The sequence below is a fragment of the Salmo salar genome, chromosome ssa03 (assembly GCF_905237065.1).
Source record: "Salmo salar chromosome ssa03, Ssal_v3.1, whole genome shotgun sequence".
Classification (NCBI taxonomy): domain Eukaryota; kingdom Metazoa; phylum Chordata; class Actinopteri; order Salmoniformes; family Salmonidae; genus Salmo; species Salmo salar.
The window spans coordinates 22,828,299-22,849,473 of NC_059444.1; the positions used below are offsets into that span (position 1 = coordinate 22,828,299).

The 21,175-nt window shown below is 41.2% G+C and overlaps 2 protein-coding genes across 6 annotated transcripts in view; both read left to right on the plus strand.

Moving 5' to 3' along the window:
• The window catches only part of LOC106599445 (high affinity cAMP-specific 3',5'-cyclic phosphodiesterase 7A), a 32,343-nt gene extending 29,111 nt beyond the window's left edge, over window positions 1–3,232 (plus strand). For all 4 annotated transcript variants that reach the window (XM_014190680.2, XM_014190683.2, XM_045714653.1 and 1 more), the window contains 4 exons: window positions 300–444; window positions 717–813; window positions 943–1,023; window positions 1,334–3,232. In XM_014190680.2, the coding sequence (XP_014046155.1) occupies window positions 300–444; window positions 717–813; window positions 943–1,023; window positions 1,334–1,560 (550 nt within the window). In that variant the 3' untranslated portion in view covers window positions 1,561–3,232. The remainder of the gene's footprint in view (window positions 1–299; window positions 445–716; window positions 814–942; window positions 1,024–1,333) is intronic.
• A 5,936-nt stretch (window positions 3,233–9,168) lies between these two features.
• Window positions 9,169–20,804, plus strand: LOC106599443 (armadillo repeat-containing protein 1). Of its 2 annotated transcripts, XM_014190678.2 has the most exons (8): window positions 9,170–9,613; window positions 12,185–12,262; window positions 12,775–12,974; window positions 14,143–14,234; window positions 17,046–17,232; window positions 17,453–17,569; window positions 18,067–18,141; window positions 18,419–20,804. In XM_014190678.2, the coding sequence occupies exons 3-8, from the start codon at window positions 12,813–12,815 to the stop codon at window positions 18,608–18,610; spliced, it is 825 nt and encodes a 274-aa protein (XP_014046153.1). In that variant the 5' UTR covers window positions 9,170–9,613; window positions 12,185–12,262; window positions 12,775–12,812; the 3' UTR covers window positions 18,611–20,804. The 2 variants fall into 2 exon arrangements, with proteins under 2 accessions (XP_014046154.1, XP_014046153.1); XM_014190679.2 differs by lacking the exon at window positions 12,185–12,262 and having other exon boundaries at window positions 9,169–9,613.
• Window positions 20,805–21,175: the final 371 nt, after the last annotated feature.

Sequence of the window (21,175 nt, forward strand, 5' to 3'; positions counted from 1 at the left end):
ATGATTCCATATGTGTTATTTCATAGTTTTGATGTCTTCACTATTATTGTACAATGTAGAAAATAGTAAAAACAAATAAAGAAAAACCCTTGAATCAGTAGGTGTTCTGAAACTTTTGACCGGTAGTGTAATACTAACTATGGGGTCCCCAGATTTAGCTCATTTAAATGTGTCTTCAGACTTGTGTAATCACCCATTGCAACATTGCAGTAAAAAAGGCCTTTTCGTTTGTTTATGAAAATAACTGTTGCATTACTGTATATACTAATAAATATTGATTTGATGTTGTTGTCATTTAGATTGAACATGGAGGAGAGGCTTGGATCCCTGATTCTGGCTACGGACATCAGCAGGCAGAATGACTATCTTTCAGAGTTCAGGACACACTTGGACAAGGGAGAGCTCTGCCTCACTAACGGAGGACATCGACACTTTATCCTTCAGGTGAGAAAGGTGTTTCCCACCTAACAAAAGCAGCATAAATGACTGTACTATCCATCACCCTTTTGAACTGTTGTGATGTGATTTGTGGCGTTAAGAGATCATGCGAATCTCTGAAGGACTGAAGTGTTGCAAAATGTGCAGCTTGAAACGGTGAAAGTGAATCGTCCATGTGGATGAGGCTGATGGAGAGGAAAGAGACACCAAGACAAACTGAGTTACATGTTGTCCTTTTCCTGAGTCTCCGCTCTGTTTTCCTCATTGACCTTGTAAAGATGGCTCTGAAGTGTGCGGACATCTGCAACCCCTGCCGCCCGTGGAAACTCAGCAAACAGTGGAGCGAGAAAGTGACGGAGGAGTTCTTCCACCAAGGTACTGTACCCCGAAACTCTGTACTGGGCTAATCCTCTCTAATCTTAATCCAGGTGTTTATTAAGAGTGCAACCAAGCGTGACAGTGCTGTTGATATACTAAGTATTAACCAATCCTTCTTTTCATCAGGTGACATTGAGCGGAAACATAATCTTGAAGTAACCCCACTCTGTGACAGGCAATCCAACTCGGTTGCCAATATACAGATTGGTAAGGTTACCCCTCTTAATCTAAGTCTGCATATGATTAAGTATATCATTAATTTATATTTTACTATGATTTAGTGCCCTGTCCAGGGGTGTACTTGTACATCAAGCTGCCTCATGCTACAGTCATAGTAGATCCTCCTGGCCTCCGGCTGATTCTGGCTCGGATAAGGCTACTGACAATGATTTCAAATGTGCTCCTACTTAATATTTATACATTTGCTTGTGGTTGGGTTTTTCTTCTTCTGACCTTAGCAGCATTGTGTGATTTATTGTCAGAACTTGCTCTGAATGATAGATGTCTTCTCCTGTAGGCTTCATGGCGTACGTGGTAGAGCCTCTCTTTGTGGAATGGTCACGCTTCTCTGACACACGGCTGTCCATGACCATGATGAGCCACCTGAGCCTGAACAAGCAAGGCTGGAAGGAGGGGAAGGACAAGCAGGAGGCTAGCTCTAGTAGGGTCTCAGAGGAACAGAGGACTCCTGCCACCAAAGACTCAAACTCCAAAGTATTACCTCAGGGAAGCAAAGGGTCATGACATGCCAAGCATGACTGGCGCCCACGGTGAGGTGAGAAAGAGTGAAATTTGTAAGTCGCTCTGGATAAGAGCGTCTGCTAAATGACTTAAATGTAAATGTAAACGAATCTCCGCATCCGACAGAAACTACATTACCCAGCACTCCCTGCACCACAGCAACTCAGCCACACGCTCCACATCTAGGTTAACCACTGTTTTTGTTTTTTATGTAATTTAACTTAATTTATTGAATTTGGACCCTTTACTTTAACATAGAGCAATACATATATACCTCATGTTGCTTCTGCTGTATGTATTTTTATTTAATTTTGTACTGTAGTTCTGCTCTGACATCACTAATTTGACACATCACCCTTTTAACAGAGACCTGAAGGGAATGTTTTCAACAAGACCCTTCTGATTTAAAGTGCCATTTGCAAACATTTTGTTCATGTTTTTAAAGTGAGGAAACCTTGTATTCAAAGAGAGGTTCATGTTGAATGAATGAGACAAGCTTCTGTTTGTTGCTGCATTTCAGACTAATAGTAATACTTCCTCGTACGAGAAATGTGACGAGCCCACTTCACTGCTGCCTCTGAAGACTGTTTACAAGCGTCTTTTGTGCTGCATTTCACAAATTAAACATTGGTTCTGTAAAAAAAAGTTCATACTGTATGTGAATAACCACTCACATGAAGTACTTGTCCTGTTGACAACACACTGAACAAACATCTGATTGCAGAACAACACAAATGCCCTAAAAGGACTGTTTTGGTCTGTTCGTTGCTCCTTGCACTGTGAACTATAACAGGTTTTATGACCCAATAGTCAGTCAGCTCAGAGACTACTTATGTGAAAAAAGTCCATTGGATGTGGTATGAAATCAATGTATTTCTTTACTGATATGGTGTACAGTGTTGGGGATTTAACCGTAGCCTAATAACAATGTTTTGTAATAGGGAAACAGGGCATGCGTGTGGCCTTAACCATAGAAATACAATCTAGATTCTATTTTTATGGCATTAACATTCTTTCAACACTTGAATAACCACTCTTCCATACTAGTAACGGATGACCTGAGTTGAGGGTATAAACAGCATGACTACTTATTAAAGTTGATATTAGGTGGTCTGCCTCTGGTAGGGCTGTGCCATGATCTACAATGTTATTTTAGAGAGTCGAAGCCCTTTCTAGAATGCAAACAGACAACTTTTAAGACTGGCAACAGATACCTTTAAACTATGCACAAAACTAAGTGACCAAACCAGTTTTTTTTTTTTTTTTTTGATCGTCTTCTCTCAATGCATTGTCCGACTGTTTTCCTCTGGTGTGAAAAGGAAATGACTTGGCATTTGTAGATTGGACAGTGATCCAGTCATAAAATAAAACATTCCATATTTAATTTATTTTTGGTATTGTTTTTTGATTCTGTACACAAGACACGATTGTGTATCTGGTTGGACTTTCAGTATATCGAATGAAAACCGGTGCTTTTCATATTATGGCAAAAATGTGTATTTTCTGGTTACTATTGCAAGACTGTTTGATAAAACTTTTTACCATTTTGATGTAAGTCATTTTTGGGTAGGAACTTGCATGGCAAACTATTTTGTGAAAAGCTTTGCCAAATTGATATTTTGATACCTGCCAGTTGCAGTTACATTTTCATTAATAAAACAACTTGTCACACTTATGCGTTTGCTTTATTTTCCTCTGTCCAGTTTCAAACCCCAGCCGTTCTTCTTTACAGTTCTACAAAGAATGTTCTATTCTCTCTGGGGTTTTGCATAGAGGAGGGATAAATAAGAGTGCAAAGGCATGATTGGGTTTTGATAGTGTTGATATTTTATTTTCAATTAAAGATACTGATAAAGGTTTCCCTTTGATCTGTGGTTTTATTGTATCGACATATCACTTTGTAGAGGTCTGCCATTAATACAGATCTAGTGGGCTAGAGATCCATCCTCAAAAAGGACTCGTTTTTCTCTGACTTTTTCCCATATCTCTAACTTCTCCCATTTTTAATTTTTAGTTTACCTTTATTTAACTAGGCAAGTCAGCTAAGAACAAATTCTTATTTTCAATGATGGCCTAGGAACAGTGAATATATATGAAATGGATGGTTGTAAACAAATATTTTACTACAAAAGTGGTTCAATTGATAGATATACACACACACAGCATTAGGATATGTTAAGCATTTTGGGAATATGGACCATTTTGGGAATATAGACCTGTAAGCACACGGATACAATACGTGTAAATATCAACTATGAATATTTATGATGAACTTGGCTTTCATTCAATATTGTATGGTCCTCCCTGACAACAAATGCATACAGTTACACGTGTTGATGTTGTGGCTATTGCAATCAGCTCTAAGGCAAGTGGGCTCAGACACTGAAAACTGTAAAACAAATTCAGTCAAAGGTTCCTCTGTGGATTGTTACATATTCAGCCCCTAGTCTTGCAAATATGTAAGGAGCCCCCATTAGATTTGTCTCTAAATTCAATATGGCTGCTACAATATTGTTAAATGGTTGTTGAATCACCTGTATATGTACATGTTTTAAATTAGATTTATATGGTTGTGTGTACCTGTACTCAATATTTTTGTGTACTTCAACTATGTTAGGAATCCAAAATGGCCACCATGTACACTCAAAACATCTTTGTCTAGATATATAAAAAGGCAACAGACTGCTTGGCATGGCAAGTCCAAGCATTTCATGTCACGCTTCTTTGAGCATCAATGAGGCAACTGGGAGGCTCCAATGAAAGGAAAAATAATCCAACCCTGGACACTCTCTCCCTAGCACTACAATGGCCAGAAACAAAGACTTTCTTCTGAAACTCATCAGTCTATTCTTGTTCTGAGAAACGAAGGCTATTCCATGCGAGAAATTGCCAAGAAACTGAAGATCTCGTACAACGCTGTGTACTACTCCCTTCACAGAACAGCTCAAACTGACTTTTGAAAGAAGAGTGGGAGGCCCCGGTGCACAACTGAGCAAGAGGACAAGTACATTAGAGTGGCTAGTTTGAGAAACAGACGCCTCACAAGTCCTCAACTGGCAGCTTCATTAAATAGTTTAAATTATTATTTGTTTCTGGCCTTTATGAGCCTGTAATCGAACCCACAAATGCTGATGCTCCAGATAGTCAACTAGTCTAAGAAGACTAGTTTTATTGCTTCTTTAATCAGAAGAACAGTTTTCAGCTATGATAACATAATTGCAAAAGGGTTTTCTAATGATCAATTAGCCTTTTAAAATGATAAACTTGGATTAGCTAACACAACGTGTCATTGGAACACAGCAGTGATAGTTGCTGATAATGGGCCTCTGTACGCCTATGTAGATATTCTATGAAAAATCTGCCGTTTCCAGCTACAATAGTCATTTACAACAGTAACAATGTCTATACTGTATTTCTGATCAATTTGATGTTATTTTAATGGACAAAAAATTTGCTTTTCTTTCAAAAACAAGGACATTTCTAAGTGACCCCAAACTTTTGAATGGTAGTGTATATGTGTGTGGAGCTGTGCTATGCCTCTCACAACCAACACTTCTTAGTCATAGTCTATGACCTCGCTACACTAACTAACCTCTAAGTAACCTGAGGTCACCCTCACAGGTTCTGTCACTCCACATCTCCTGCTGGGTGTGCTCCAGTCTGTAATCAATGCCAACCACCCACAGTTAATATCGGCCAAATTATAATCCTACCCGACTTCCAAAGGAATATAAAGAAATACGTAGGACGTGACCTGCAGGACTTTTTGCCACATTCAACATAAAAAACTCCACCCACAGGCCAATAAGGGCTCCTGAGTGGCACAGTGGTCTAAGGCACTGCATCTCAGTGCAAGAGGCATCACTATAGTCCCTGGTTTGAATCCAGGCTGTATCACATCCGGCTGTGATTGGGAGTCCCATAAGGCGGCGCACAATTGGCTCAGTGTCATCTGGGTTTGGCCGGGATAGGCTGTCATTGTAAATAAGAATTTGTTCTTAACCGACTTGCCTATTTAAATAAAGGTTACTACACATTAGGCATTGGAAAGATCTAAAAGCAAGTATGTTTGTGACAGCCCTTTCAAAGACTTTCCTTCACAAACAGACAACCAACCATTCCACAACTGGAGTATCCCCAGCATAAGGCTGTGATAACATTCCAGTTGGTCAATGTGTCTCATTGGCATGCAAGCTGCATCTACTAACTGCCTATACCGAACTATAGAAATGGAAACTGCTCACCCCACAGCCCCAATACCCACCCAGTCATACAGGAAGGATACTGCCCTTGTTGCTGCAGCTTGCCCAGAATGACCAGTTAGCTGTGCAAGCTGGTCAAACCCGAGAACTACAACCACCACTGGCTACCCTGATCGGACACACTTCCCACTGGGCACAGATGTCAGTTCAACATCTAGTTTTGATTATATTTGGTTAAGTTGTCAACTAACGTGAATTCAATGCGAAATCAACTAAATATGTCACCATGTCATTGGATGTAGGTGAAAAAAAGACGAAATTCCCATACATTGATTACTTTTCAAAAATCCAATCAGTTTTCCACGTTGATTCAACGTCATCACATTTAATATTGGGGTTGAAATTCTTTGGAAACAAAATTGATTTTACCCAGTTTTTTCCCAGTGGGTCATGTCCTGGTCACCTCAAAGACTATAAATCAGCCTTTCACACTTAGTTTTAGTGGATTAAAAGAGGGCTGTACATATACACTACTAGAGTAGCTGACTGTTGTATTACAGTTGCTTTCCTGTATCTTGGTTACAGTAGCCGACTTGTATTACGGTTGCTTTCCTGTAACTTGGTTACACTACTGTGTACTGATGACTCCTTTCTGTCCCCAGTCCACCTGATCATGCTGCTGCTCCAGTTACAACTGTTCTGCCTGCGGCTATGGAACCCTGACCTGTTCACTGGACGTGCTACCTTGTCCCGGACCTGCTGTTTAGGAAACTCTCTCTACCGCACCTGCTGTCTCTAACTCTGAATGATCGGCTTTGAAAAGCCAACTGACATTTACTACTGAGGTGCTGACCTGTTGCACCCTCTACAACCACTGTGATTATTATTATATGACCCTGCTGGTCATCTATGATCGTTTGAACATCTTGGCCATGTTCTGTTATAATCTCCACCCGGCACAGCCAGAAGACGACTGGCCACCCCTCATAGCCTGGTTCCTCTCTAGGTTTCTTCCTAGGTTCTGGCCTTTCTAGGGAGTTTTCCTAGCCACCGTACTTCTACATCTGCATTGCTTGCTGTTTGGGGTTTTAGGCTGGGTTTCTGTACAGCACTTGTGACATCGGCTGATGTAAAAAGGGCTTTATAAATTACATTTGATTGATTGATTGATACTTGTGTCATGAAAGGCTTGTTATTATATTTTGTGTAATTGCCCGTTGTTGATATTCTGTAAGTGTGTGAATGAGATTAAAATATGAACATGCATTGAAAAACCAGTTGGCTTTGGTTATTCAAACAAGGGAGGCATGGCAGTGCCATTCTGGGTCCTAGATATACCAAGAGTGTTATGAAACCCTTTGACAGACAAAATAACACAATACAAAATGAACAATGACTACTTATATGCAGGAGAAGATGTTTTAGTGTAGTCATGTTGGCCATATTGGATTCAGAATAAAATTGATGTACACTAACAGCAGTTATAGTGTTTTGTACACAATTCTGTAAAAATGCCTCTTCTGTACACAATTCCTACTTACAGATCGTTTACCCGCCATCAAATGTTATTATGGCACCCATGTAGGATTTTGGACAACATATTCGATTTTAGGCAAAATATAAAGATAATCTGTGATGCCCCCCTGATTTAATTGCAAGACTAGGGGCTAAGGATACAACATCCATCACTAAACTAAGGATCCTGGGACTAAACACCTCCCTCTGCAACTGGATCCTGGACTTCCTGACGGGCCGCCTCCAGGTGGTGAGGGTAGGTAGCAACACATCTGCCACGCTGATCCTCAACACTGGAGCCTCTCAGGGGTGCATGCTCAGTCCCATCCTGTACTCCCTGTTCACTCACGACCGCGTGGCCAGGCATGACTCCAACACCATCATCAAGTTTGTAGACGACACAACAGTGGTAGGGCTGATCACCGACAACGACGAGACAGCCTATAGGGAGGAGGTCAGAGACCTGGCCGGGTGGTGCCAAAATAACAACCTATCCCACAACGTAACCAAGACTAAGGAGATGATTGTGGACTACAGGAAAAGGAGGACAGAGCACGCCCCCATTCTCATCGACAGGGCTGTAGTGGAGCAGGTTGAGAGCTTCAAGTACCTTGGTGTCCACATCGCCAACAAACTAGAATGGTCCAAACACACCAAGACAGTCGTGAAGAGGGCACAACAAAGCCTATTCCCCCTCAGGAAACTAAAAAGATTTGGCATGGGTCCTCAGATACTCAAAAGGTTCTACAGCTGCAACAGAGAGCATCCTGACTGGTTGCATCACTGACTGGTACAGCAACTGCTCGGCCTCCGACCGCAAGGCACTACAGAGGGTCAGTATGGCTCAGTACATCACTGGGGCTAAGCTGCCTGCCATCCAGGACCTCTACACAAGGCGGTGTCAGAGGAAGGCCCTAAAATTTGTCAAAGACCCCAGCCACCCCAGTCATGACTGTTCTCTCTACTTCCACATGGCAAGCGGTACTGGAGCACCAAGTCTAGGACCAAAAGGCTTCTCAACAGCTTTTACCCCCAAGCCATAAGACTCCTGAACAGGTAATCTAATGGCTACCCGGACTATTTGCATTGTGTGTGTCCCCCAACCCCTCTTTTACGCTGCTGCTACTCTCTGTTGATCATATCTGCATAGTCACTTTAACTATACATTCATGTACATACTACCTTAATTAGCCCGACTACCCGGTGCCCCCGCACATTGGCTACCCATTTGCAATTTAGTCCCGCCACCCACCAACCTCTCTTTTACGATACTGCTACTCTGTTTATCATATATGCATAGTCACTTTAACCATACCTACATGTCCATACTACTTCAATTAGCCCGACTAATCGGTGCCTGTATATAGCCTCGCTACTGTTATTTATCAGTCTTTTCACTGTTGTTCTTTTATTTCTTTACTTATCTACTGTTTACCTAATACCTATTTTTTTACTTAAAAATTGCACTGTTGGTTAGGGCCTGTAAGTAGTAAGCATTTCACTGTAAGGTCTACTACACCGGTTGTATTCGGCGCACGTGACAAATAAACTTTGATTTGAACATCCTTTAAGGAACCTTGGAACCCCCCCAAAAAAAATTCGGTGTCGGAGCCCACTTGCTTTCCTTGAGCCGATTACAATAGCCACAATATTAAACAACGTGTAACTGTATGCATTTTTGTCAGGCAGCACCATACAGTACTGAATGAGAGCATATAGATGTATCATGTGACTGACTGATCTACAAATAATAATGATGCACTATTTATAATGGAAGGTGATTTGCAGATTAGTCTGTCGGATGTCGGCTGCACTATCCGCTTCGAACAAGCCCAACATCTGACATCAAACACAGGGCGTCGGCTCTTTCACTTCAAGAACAATGCAGCTGAATGGCATGTCGCCTCCAACGGCCAATCAGAGACGTTTATAGTGGAGAGTGGCCGCTTCGACAACACATCCACAAAGGCAAAATACCGTAAAAATGTATATATCCTAAAAAAAATATGAACGCAAAAATGTACTTTTTGGTCTTCATTTAAAGTTAACAGTGTGGTTAATGTTAGCTCTAAAATCAGATTTTAAGAAGATACATTTTAAAAATAGGCACGGCTTATGACAGTGTGGTTGCGTTAACTACTGACGACACTGCTCACCAAGGAAGAAAAGTCCTGTTTGTGGCTTGCCGAATACCTGATTTTTGTAATGGAATAACATGTAAAAAAAAAAAAAAAAGCTTCTGGCTACATGTGTTATTTCACCCGTTGGATTTGCTTCATGCTGTCTTTCTTGGACGCTGTGTGCACATTGTGCTGGTCGGAAGAGCCATTTATTTGAAGGTATGCGGCTGTTTTGCTAGAAAATGTTAGCTAGCTGGCAATGCTAACTAGAGATGCTCGCTGTGTTCAATGATTTGAGCCCTTGTTTTGCTAAATACTGTTGTAATTGCATGCAAAACAATGGTGAATAATCTTACAAGCTTGGTAACAATTAAGTTACTCAGCCAATAGTTAACAGTATCTAGGTAAATAAATGTACCAACGTTAGCTAGCTGTATTTTCCACAAAATGTTATAAACTAAACTCACTCGCCTGTCCTCCAAACACTTAGCTAGCCCTTAACCATACAGTTCCGTTAAACAAGACTCATTGGACGAAGGCGTCTTCTGTACGGGGGGAATTTTGTTAGGAGCACTGATGCTCAATCTTAACATTTATTATTAGGAACGATCTTTCATGTCAGCGAGAAATTATTTTCAAATGGTTTAGTACACACTTCTTATAGGGTTAGTGTTCACACACGGCCATGTCTCTATGTTACAGTGCTTGTTTATATAAGAGGGGGCCACCTGTGCTAATTAACTCGTCAAGTGTAGTGGATGGGTAGTTCAATCAGATGGAGGCATCTGGTTGTATGGATCTGTGCAAAACTGCTACTTAAGTGTTTTTTTGTTTTGTTTTTAAATAAGGGCCATATGTTTAGAATGGTGTGCTGAAGCAATGGTTATTGACGTTTTCTAAACGTTAAAACATAACTTCGGGATTGTAATTCACATAAGGTAGTCGGGGGCGAAACTAATGGCAGGTTGAGGTTTCCAGGGTTAGGCTAGTGCAGAAGTTGTCATATGCTGAGAAAGTAGAGGACGATGGGTCCAAGGGGAAGGGATCCTGAGAGGAGGTGGTGTGAGTAGTAGATCTGTACCAGTACAGAGGGATAAACCAACAAGTGATATATTTCAGTAAGATTGGATTTTTGGCATTTATAGTAATAGTTATCAACTGCACAGCAGGGATGGAACGTAAAGTTGCAGAAAATAGAGGTTGTGGTGGCAGCTGCAGAGAGGTATTTGGTATGCGAGACTTAAGTGGTGGTGTCCCATCCTTTCAGGCTGTTGGCCTGAAGTAGGACTAAATACATTTTAAATAGCATAGTATGGTGTTTTGTTTTTGTGAGTGTAGTGTTAGATACATTTTTTTACATTTTAGTCATTTAGCAGACGCTCTTATCCAGAGCGACTTACACTAGTGAATGCATACATTTCATACATTTTTTTTTTTCTGTGCTGGCCCCCCGTGGGAATCGAACCCACAACCCTGGTGTTGCAAACACCATGCTCTACCAACTGAGCTACAGGGAAGGCCCAATGGTAGGGTAGGGTAGGGTATGTGTTGTATTTTCATTTTTTTTCTTTTGAGAGAAAAAATTAAGCAAAGTATAAGGGAGTTATACTCCAGTCTAGTAGGTGGCAGCAATGCAACATTTATTGGAAGCTGTTAAACCTCATCAAAGAAGGAGAACTAATGGCTGAAAGCTGTAGGCAGAATGCCACCTAGTTGTCGAGAGCTAGGTAGATAGCTAGCTACCAAGAGCTCTTATTGTCTAACTTTGATCCTGGCAGTAACAGTTAACCTAGGTACAGTGCCTTCAGAAAGTATTTACACCCCTTGACTTTAAAGTTGGAATAAAATTGATTTCATTTTGTCAATGATCTACACAAAATTCAGATGTTTTATTTTTTTATTCATGGAAAATAAAACACTAATATATCTTATTCAACCCCCTGAGTTAGAATCACCTTTGGCAGTGATTACAGCTGTGTCTTTCTGGGTAACGTAAAGTCTTTAAGACCACACCTGGATTGTACAATATTTGCTCAATATTCTTAAAAAAAAAAAGATTCAAGCTCTGTTAAGTTGTTTGTTCATCATTGATAGACACCCATGTTTAAGTCTTGACATAGATTTTCAAGCCGATTTAAGTAAAAACTGTAACAAGGCCACTTAGGAACATTCAATGTCATCTTGGTAAGCAACTCCAGTGTATCTTTGGCATTGTGTTTTAGGTAATTGTCCTGCTGAAAGGTGAATTTGTCTCCCAGTTTCTGTTGGAAAGCAGACTTAATCAAGTTCGTCACTTTTTATCCTAAAAAACTCCCTAGTCCTTGCTGATGGCAAGCATGCCCAACATGATGCAGCCACCACCATGCTTGAAAATATTTTTGTGATACAATCAGTGATATGTTGTGCTAGATTTGCCCCGCTTTGTATTCCAAACAAAAAGTTAATTTCTTTGCCACATTATTAGCAGTTTTATTTTAGTGCCTTATTGCAAACAGGATGCGTGTTTTGGAATATTTTTTTTATGTACAGGCTTTATTCTTTTCACTCTGTCATTCATGCTAGTATTGTGGAATGTTGTTGATCCATCCTCAGTAATCGCCTATCGCATCCATTAAACTCTGTTTTAAATCCCTGAATGATTTCATTCCTCTCCATCAACTGAATTAAGAAGGGCAGCAGTATTTTTTTGTGACTGGGTGTATTAATACACCATCCAAAGTGTAATTAATAACTGCACTATGCTCAAAGGGATATTCAATGTCTGCTTTTTTTTTACCCATCTACCAATAGGTGCCCTTTGCAAATCATTGGAAAACCTCCCTGTTCTTTGGTTGAATCTGTGCTTGAAATTCACTTCTCGGCTTACAGGTAATTGCATGTCTTAGGTACAGAGATGGGGTAGTCATAAAAAAAACTATGTTAAACACTATTATTGCATACGGAGTGGGTCCATGAAACTTATTATGTAACTTGTGAAGCACATTTTTACTCCTGAACTTATTTAGGCTTGCCACTCAAGAAATTTCAGCTTTTAATTTGTAAACATTTCTAAAAACATAATTCCACTTTGACATTATGGGGTATTGTGTGTAGATCAGTGACACTAAATCTCAAGTTAAGCCATTTCAAATTCAGGTTGTAACACAACAAAATGTGGAAAAAGTCAAGGGGTGAGAATACTTTCTGAAAACACTGTATGTCTACTAAACACACATTATTTATATTGCAGTAAGGCATACGCTGTTGTTCTGGGGAATGTAGCTATCTAGCTCCATACTAGGGTTACAGTAACTAGAGTATTGAGTTAGCTAAGACATTTAACAGCAGCAGATGACATGTTTCCTGATGTCAGCCCCTCCATCTCTTCTCCTCTCCCTCAGTCGATTCAGTCTTGCATGGGTCTGTAAGAGGCAGCATCATGAGTGGGGAGCCAGACGCTTTGGCTGTGGTGAACCAGCTGAGGGATCTTGCTGCAGATCCCATGAACAGAAGAGCCATCGTTCAGGACCAAGGTTGCTTACCGGGACTCATCCTTTTTCTGGACCATCCCAACCCCCAGGTTGTCTACTCAGCACTCCTGGTAAGGCCCCAAGTAGCGGATGCATTGCGTTCTAAAAGTGTCTGCATACATACCGTAATTTCCGGACTATAAGCCGCAACTTTTTTCCCACGCTTTGAACCTCGCGGCTTAATCAATGACGCGGCTAATATATGGATTTTTCCCGCTTTCAATTTTTATTTTCTCCAAAAAAACACATTCTGTGACGTGCTCAGTTTTTTGGCGGCATGAAGCTTTCATTACACCAATGAAATTGCCGAACGGGTTAAGGTCAAACAACTTTTTTGCTTACTGTTTAGATTAAATCGAGCGCTCTCAAACTTCCCATCATTCTGATTACGGTAGTCATTTTATCACCCTCATCATGGCAAAGACGCGGAGAAATGCATATGATGTAGCTTTCAAGTTGAAGGCGATTGATCTGGCTGTTGGAAAAGGAAATAGAGCTGCTGCACGGGAGCTTGGTCTTAATGAGTCGATGATAAGACGTTGGAAACAGCAGCGTGAGGAATTGACTCAGTGCAAAAATACAACTAAAGCTTTCAGAGGGAAGAAAAGCAGATGGCCCGAACTAGAAAATGAGCTTGAAGACTGGGTCAACACACAGAGAGCAGACGGCTGAGGTGTTGCGGCTTATAGACATGTGCGGCTTACTTATGTTCAAAAGAATAATAATTTTTAATTTCAGTGGGTGCGGCTTAGTCCGGGTGCGCTCAATTGTCCGGAAATTACGGTACATACATTTGGTTTCCTACTAGCAGATCTCGGCTAGGCGTACTCCCTAAAGACTTTCACTTGAATAACTAGAAAAAAGCTGCAATATTACTGTCCCTCTTGATCCCCTGTTGCAACAACATAGTAAGACTTCCTCAAAATAGTCTGAATTAATCTAAGATCAAGAAATCTATCATTAACTTTGACATTTTTGCCAGGGAGGTCTTAGTCGTGCAATTTTACATCTAGCTAAACTATTTGGTGCAGTACTTCTTGTGAAAAAATGTGCCTGAAAAACTAGTAGGGCACTGCAGACAGTCGGGCCGAGCTGGTCAATGGTTACTGAAGTGACTTGTCTGTCTCTAATCCTAATCTTAATTCAAATACCATGCTCCTTAACCTCGGATGTGGAAATGTAATTTTGCTGTGGGATGAATACATTTATGTTCCTAAATTGTGGTTGTGTCCCCTTCAGGCTGTGCGCTACCTCGCAGAATGCCATCAAAACAAGGAGAAAATGAGGGGAGAGCTTGGGATGCTGTTAAGTCTTCAGAATGTCATGCAAAAGTGAGTATATGGCCCTTGTGGAAGCCCAAGTCATGATGGTCTTGTCTCACTCATCTTCTCTGTTGATATCATTATCAAATAGAATAAATAAATTAGGCCCTAATCTATGGATTTCACATGACTGGGAATACAGATATGCATCTGTTGGTCACAGATACCTTAAAAAATAGGTAGGGGAGTGGATCAGAAAACCAGTTAGTATCTGGTGTGACCACCATTTGCCTCATGCAGCATGAGACATCTCCTTCGCATAGAGTTGATCAGGTCGTTGATTGTGGAATGTTGTCTCAATCTTCAATGGCTGTGAGAAATTTCTGGATATTGGCGGAAACTGGAACCTGCTGTTGTACACGTCAATCCAGAGCATCCCAAACATGCTCAATGGGTGACATGTCTGGTGAGTATGGAAGAACTGGGACATTTTCAACTTTCAGGAATTGTGTACAGATCAAATTGCCATCGCACTCCAATTGCCATCGATAAAATGCAAGTGTGTTCATTGTCCATAGCTTATGCCTGCCCATATCATAACCCCACTGCCACCATGGGGCACTCTGTTCACAACGTTAACATCAGCAAACCGCTCGCCCAAACGACCGGCATCTGCCATCTGCCCGGTACAGTTGAAACCGGGATTGATCCGTGAGCAGCACACTTCTCCAGCATGCCAGTGGCCATTGAAGGTGAGCATTTTCCCACTGAAGTCGGTTACAACTCTGTCCGGTCAAGACCCTGTTGAGGACAACAAGCACGCAGATGAGCTTCTCTGAGACTGTTTCTGACAGTTTGTGCAAACCCACAGTTTCAACAAATCTCCGGGTGGCTGGTCTCAGACGATCCTGCAGGTGAAGAAGCCGGACGTGAAGGTCCTGGGCTGGCGTGGTTACACGTGGTCTGTGATTGAGGCCAGTTGGACGTACTGCCAAATTCTCTAAAACAACATTGGAGGTGGTTTATGGTAGAGAAATTAACATGAAATTCTCTGGCAACAGCTCTGTTGGACGTTTCTGCAATCAGCATGCCAATTGCACGCTCCCTCAACTTGAGACTGTTGTGTGACAAAACTGCACATTTTAGAGTGGCCTTTTATTATCCCCATCACATGGTGCACCTGTGTAATGATCGCGCTGTTTAATCAGCTTCTTGATATGCCACACCTCGCAGGTGGCTGGATTATCTTGGCAATGGAGACATGCTCACTAACAGGGATGTAGACAAATTTGTGCACAATTTGAGAGAAACAACCTTTTCGTGTGTATGGAACATTTCTGGCATCTTTAATTTCAGCTCATTATACAAACTTTACATGTTGCGTTTATATTATTGTTCAGTGTATATTTCCACACTGAGGTTGAAATTTCAGCCTGTTTTGGTGGGATGGAGATTTGGCCGGCCTGGTGACATCACTAGGAGGTAAATTAGTTGATTGACGAATAAGAAAGAGTTCCAAACCTCTCTGCCAATACGTTTTATTAGCCGTCTGGACCTCACTAAAGTCCCATAGATCACTTCATTACTCCCTTATTGTTTACAAAGCTCTGCTCCACAAGCTTCCAACATACCTCACTTCCCTGTTGAAATATAAAAAATATGAGATAACCAACCTTGCAAATGGGTTTGATAACTCTTAAGTTCCCGCTGTCTCCACAAAGTTTGGTAAATCCGCCTTTAGTTTTAACACATCACAGTTATGGAATACTTTACAAAATAAATTCCAGCTGGATTCCCTGGTGCCAATAGGACAGTTTTAAAACTCTGTTGTTAAATGAGTTCGCTGAAGTTTGCAATTGTTTCAATTGACTATCATAACTTGCTGTACTGTTCACTGGTTGTACAAAACATTAGGAACACCTTCCTAATATTGAGTTGCACCCCTTTTGCCCTCAGAACAGCCTCAATTCGTCAGGGCATGGACTCTACAAGGTGTCAATCGTTCCACAGGGATGCTGGCCCATGTTGACTCCAATGCTTCCCACAGTTGTGTCAAGTTGGCTGGATGTCCTTTTGGTGGTGGACCATTCTTGATACAAACAGGAAACTGCTGAGCATGGAAAAACCCAGCAGCCTTGCAGTTCTTGACACACTCAAACTGGTGCGCCTGGTGTAACCGATGTGAAATGGCTAGCAAGTTTCCGGGGAGCGCGCTAATAGCGTTTCAATCGGTGACGTCACTCGCTCTGAGACCTTGAAGTAGTTGTTCCCCTTGCTCTGCAAGGGCCGCGGCTTTTGTGGAGCGATGGGTAACGATGCTTCGAGGGTGGCTGTTGTCGATGGATGCAGAGGGTCCCTGGTTCGAGCCCATGTAGGGGTGAGGAGAGGGACGGAAGCGAAACTGTTACACTGGCACCTACTACTATACCGTGTTCAAAGGCACAATCTATGTCTCAATTGTCTGAAGGTTTAAACATTTTAAAACTGGCTGGTTCCTTCTGACAATGCAAAAACAATAAGAAATAAAAAAAGATAAAAATACCAACAAAGTAAATGGCTCAGTAGAATAAAATAAACATTTTAGCATAAGTATAATACAGGAATAACATATGTTTATATCATAACAGCTATGTTTTTAGTTTTCCCCACTCAAACCACTGACAGTCCTAGGAAAATTGTTACTTAAATCACTTCCATGCAAAGAGCAATTTATTTTGACTTAAAAAAAAAAAAAAGAAAACATTCACAGTAGGGTACTTAATTGTTACCCAGAAATTAGTTGATATTGAGATAAAAACGGCTGCATTGGGCCTTTAAGAGCCAGTACATTAACACTATTTTGAGATGATGACTAAAATCTTCCATCCCTTTCCCCCTTAGGACAACCACCCCGGGAGAGACCAAACTGCTGGCCTCAGAAATCTATGAACTCCTCCAGGCCTCTAACAGTGCGGATGCAGACAAGCCAAGGGAGCCCTCCTGCAGACGCAAGGCCCAGTTCTTCCTGGGCTCCACCAACAAGCAGGCCAAAACAGTGGTCCTCCACATAGATGGCCTGGATGACTCTGTGAGTGCCCCTATACTGATCAATAAGTATATTGATAAGGAGACGGCACACCATACTAGCTCCAGTAACTTCTTTACTAAGATAAACCTGATATGTTACACAAAGAATTATGGGTTCTGTAATACATTATGCTATAGTTATTAGCTAAGGTGACAGTTCTGGTAGTCCACTACCTGATGTAAGCTGAGTTTATACAGTTATTCCCATTCATCTCCTCCAGAGCCGGAGGAGCCTTTGTGAAGAGGCCCTGTTGAAGATCCAAGGTGTCATCAGCTTCACATTCCAGATGGCCGTTAAGAGGTGCATCATCAGAATCCGCTCAGACCTGAAGGCAGAGGTTAGTCACATTCTGTCTGTCCTATTACATCATATTCTGGGGAGGTGATGGAGGAGGGCAGAGGTGAGTCTAATCTCGGCAACCCAGAACCAATATCTTGCAGCTGCTTGATTAGATGGGGGAGACATGAGATATAACACTGAGTGGCAGAACCTGGATGGATCCTCTTTGGTAGCTCAACTCAACTCTCTCTGCAAGTCTCGGGCACGTGTATGGGGCAAAAGTCCCCTCCCCTTCCCAAAGTTGAAAGATGCCAGGTGTAGGTGCACACCCTGTGAAATCTTGATTTGTCCAAATAACCAGCCTTGAAAAATCTGCACACTTGAACAATTGTTCCTCATTATTCATAAAACCCCAGAGTCCTTGAATGGATGTTAAACGTATGTCCACAAGAGATTAAGGTGAGTTAAACAACCTGCGGCCCTGTAACACATGCTGTGGAGGGAATCATGGCTTATGTGTGTTGTTGTTAAATCAAATATCTGTTTCCTCTGTAGGCTCTGGGTTCTGCCATCGCATCAACTGAAGTAATGAAAGCTCAACAGGTGGTCAGGGGAGAGGATGGAAATGAGGTTTGTCTTTCTGAATTAATTTCCAGTTTTATGTTTCTGTTGTCTTAACAGAGCCTTGGTTGAATCGCTGTTATTTTCTAGTCTGTCAATTTGATTCCCAGAGAAGGTCTTTACAAATATTAAGGAATGATCTTATCTCAAGGACAAAGCTTACAAAAATAAGTTTGGTATCTAATCAGAATCTAAATTCAAATACCATGGTCCCTGACCTTGTATGCCAGGAATATCATCTACCTTGTGGTGCACATTGAATTGAGCACTTCCTTTTGCTGTATAGATAATCATCCCATTCCCAGAGGATGGTTCAGTAGCAGTGAAGCAGAATGTGGATCTTCCAGACTATCTTCCAGAGGAGGAGAGCCCATCCCAGGAGCCAGACAAGGCTGTGACCCGCGTGGGCACAGGGCAGGACGGAGCAGGCTGGCTAGGCACTGCTGCTAACTTTCTGTCCCGCTCTTTCTACTGGTGACTCCCAGACCACTTACACCTCTTCAGACAGAATCAGGCTCCCAGCTGCCAAAGCGCTGGACTGCCAAAGGCAATGTGTAACAACAAACGATTCCAACAGTATGCAGTACACACATGCACGCACCCACAATCTTACACACACTCCCACCTGGCACCATACAGAATCACCAAGCCATTGAGGGAGAGGACCGGCTTCCGGAATGGATTCTTATTTCTTATCTTTTGGGTTTTGATTGAGAGCTAGACTATTCTTTCTGCAAATGTAAACGGGTCCATGTATTTGAAAACCAAAATGTCTTATTGTGAGGAGCTTTATTGTGGCATCATTAATAGGACTTGATCCATCAGAAACATTGCCACAAAATGAAGTTCCTGTAGTTAGAAGGATCTGAAATCATTATGGGTCTTTTTGACCGACCTTTGAACAATAACAGACCTCCTTCCCTCTTTTCTCAATGGGTATTGTAGAATATGCAGTAATCAGCATGTGTCCAGTTATCGTGCCTTTCATTTCATTCTGTTTACATGGATACCCTTGCATGACTGCCTGTAAGGCTCCTTACTTTAATATACCAAATGTTACTGATGCAGACACTGTATCAACTCGTGTGGGTACTCTTTAAATTCCAATGCCAACTTAAATCATTCATGAAATATATGTGGAGGATTATGAGCGATGTTTAAAGGACTGTGGCTGATTGGCGAAGAGATGTTTTATCTACAGTAAAAGCATGAATATTTTTGCACAGTCTTAACACTGTGGTATTCTCGAACAATGTGCTTGCATGCTTTATTAGCTTGGTTTATGTTGAGTATTACTCATTACAGAACAATATTAGGATATATTTCCTAAGGAAGAGCATGGTTCCTCTTTAAGGTACAGCCTCTGACATTTTTTGGGGAACAACATTCCTTTCCCCAATGTCTTGTATGATTTAGCACATAGTTAAAAAGAATACAAGGCTAAACATAATCTCTCATGGACAGACTACATAAACATTAATGACTGAGCATTTGACCAAATGACGCAAGATTTTAGTTCTGGGCATACTGAGATCAGGCTAAACCTAACATTATTTTTCTCTAAATATATGTAGATGGAAATACGCATTGTGTTAGATTTTAATTGGAAATGGATTGGCCAGCAGTGTCCTTAAACCTGTGGTTAAAAGGAGGTCATGTGGGTGCTGCCTTCTGTCAGGGTCATCTGTAAGTGTTGAACAGTGAATGTTTTGGATTGTTCGGCCAATATAATGGATCACTTGCCATTGCCCAGCCTCTGAAATGGTTATGTTATCAGTGCATGTTACAGTGTATGAATGGGAAATGTTTCTGCTGAGCTTATTACTGCTCAAAGTAAATCTCCACATGAGAAGTCTTCAGTTTGGACCACCTATGGTACAGATAACAATCCCTTTTTAAAGTTCACCCACTGCCTCAAGGAAAAGTTCAGTTTCTGCCAAGTGTTTCTTGAAAGTGTCATCTTCTGTCTGTGGAGGGGAAAAAAATCATTGTATAGAATTGTCTATAAATGTACTGTTGTCCTCTCCTTGTATTTGTTGCTTGCGTTAACATGTCCTATAGACTCTCCCACCTCGTACAATCACACCTGACTTGATTGTGTTCATCATGCCAGGGCAGAATGCATCCTATTTGCAAATACTGTATAGTTGTTCACACTCAATCAATGTGTGTTGTTTGCCAACAAATTCATTCATTAGAAATATGTTAATATCTTTGTCTTGTTATTGACTTGCTTTTTCCCCCCCAGAAACCATTTATTAGATCAACTAACATTAATCAGGTCAGACTTTTTGTTTGCCGGCTTTATTCGACTCAGGTGAAATTTCTATCATATAATCCACGGTCTAGTCACTCACGTAACCCCCAAAGATGAAATATTTATGTTTGAGTTGTTTCTTTCCACTGATAATGTGTGAACACCAATCACAGAGGAATGTTCTGTGTGTATGTATGCACATCAGAGATGTTTGCTGCCTGTCAGTTTGTCTGTAGTGTTATGGGCCACTGTGAGTGAGCTGTATGTTCCTAAGAGTTATATAATATTAAAAAACAATGTTATTATATGAAATGTCCAATTGTTCATTTTATGGATGCTGATGCGATAGGGTGTTGCCTTGAATGGAGGACATCACAGTTTGTTCAACATGACAATTAAAAATGTACACAACATGGTTTGGTTTCAATGAATGAATGAATTTCCCTTTTACTGACAACTGATGTCTTTTACACATTACTGAGAAGTGTCTGACTGTTTCACTCTGTTTCCCACTGGCTTGGCTTCCCTCTGTATGATTTGCTTGTGTTTGAATTCCCCAAAAAGTGAAGAGAAACAGAATGTAGTTCCTCTGGGACATTACAAAAGGGCCTTGTCTTTGAGCTCCTTCCCATAATGCATGCTTTTCTCACTATTACTTTGGACCCAATAGGCTTAGAAAATGTCCAACCTCCCACATTTGAAACCAGTGGGGCCCTGTAGAGGAGAACAGAGAATGAGAATTATGCTAAGAGCCTCATTTATGGGTTTAGGCTATGGTTCTTTCCA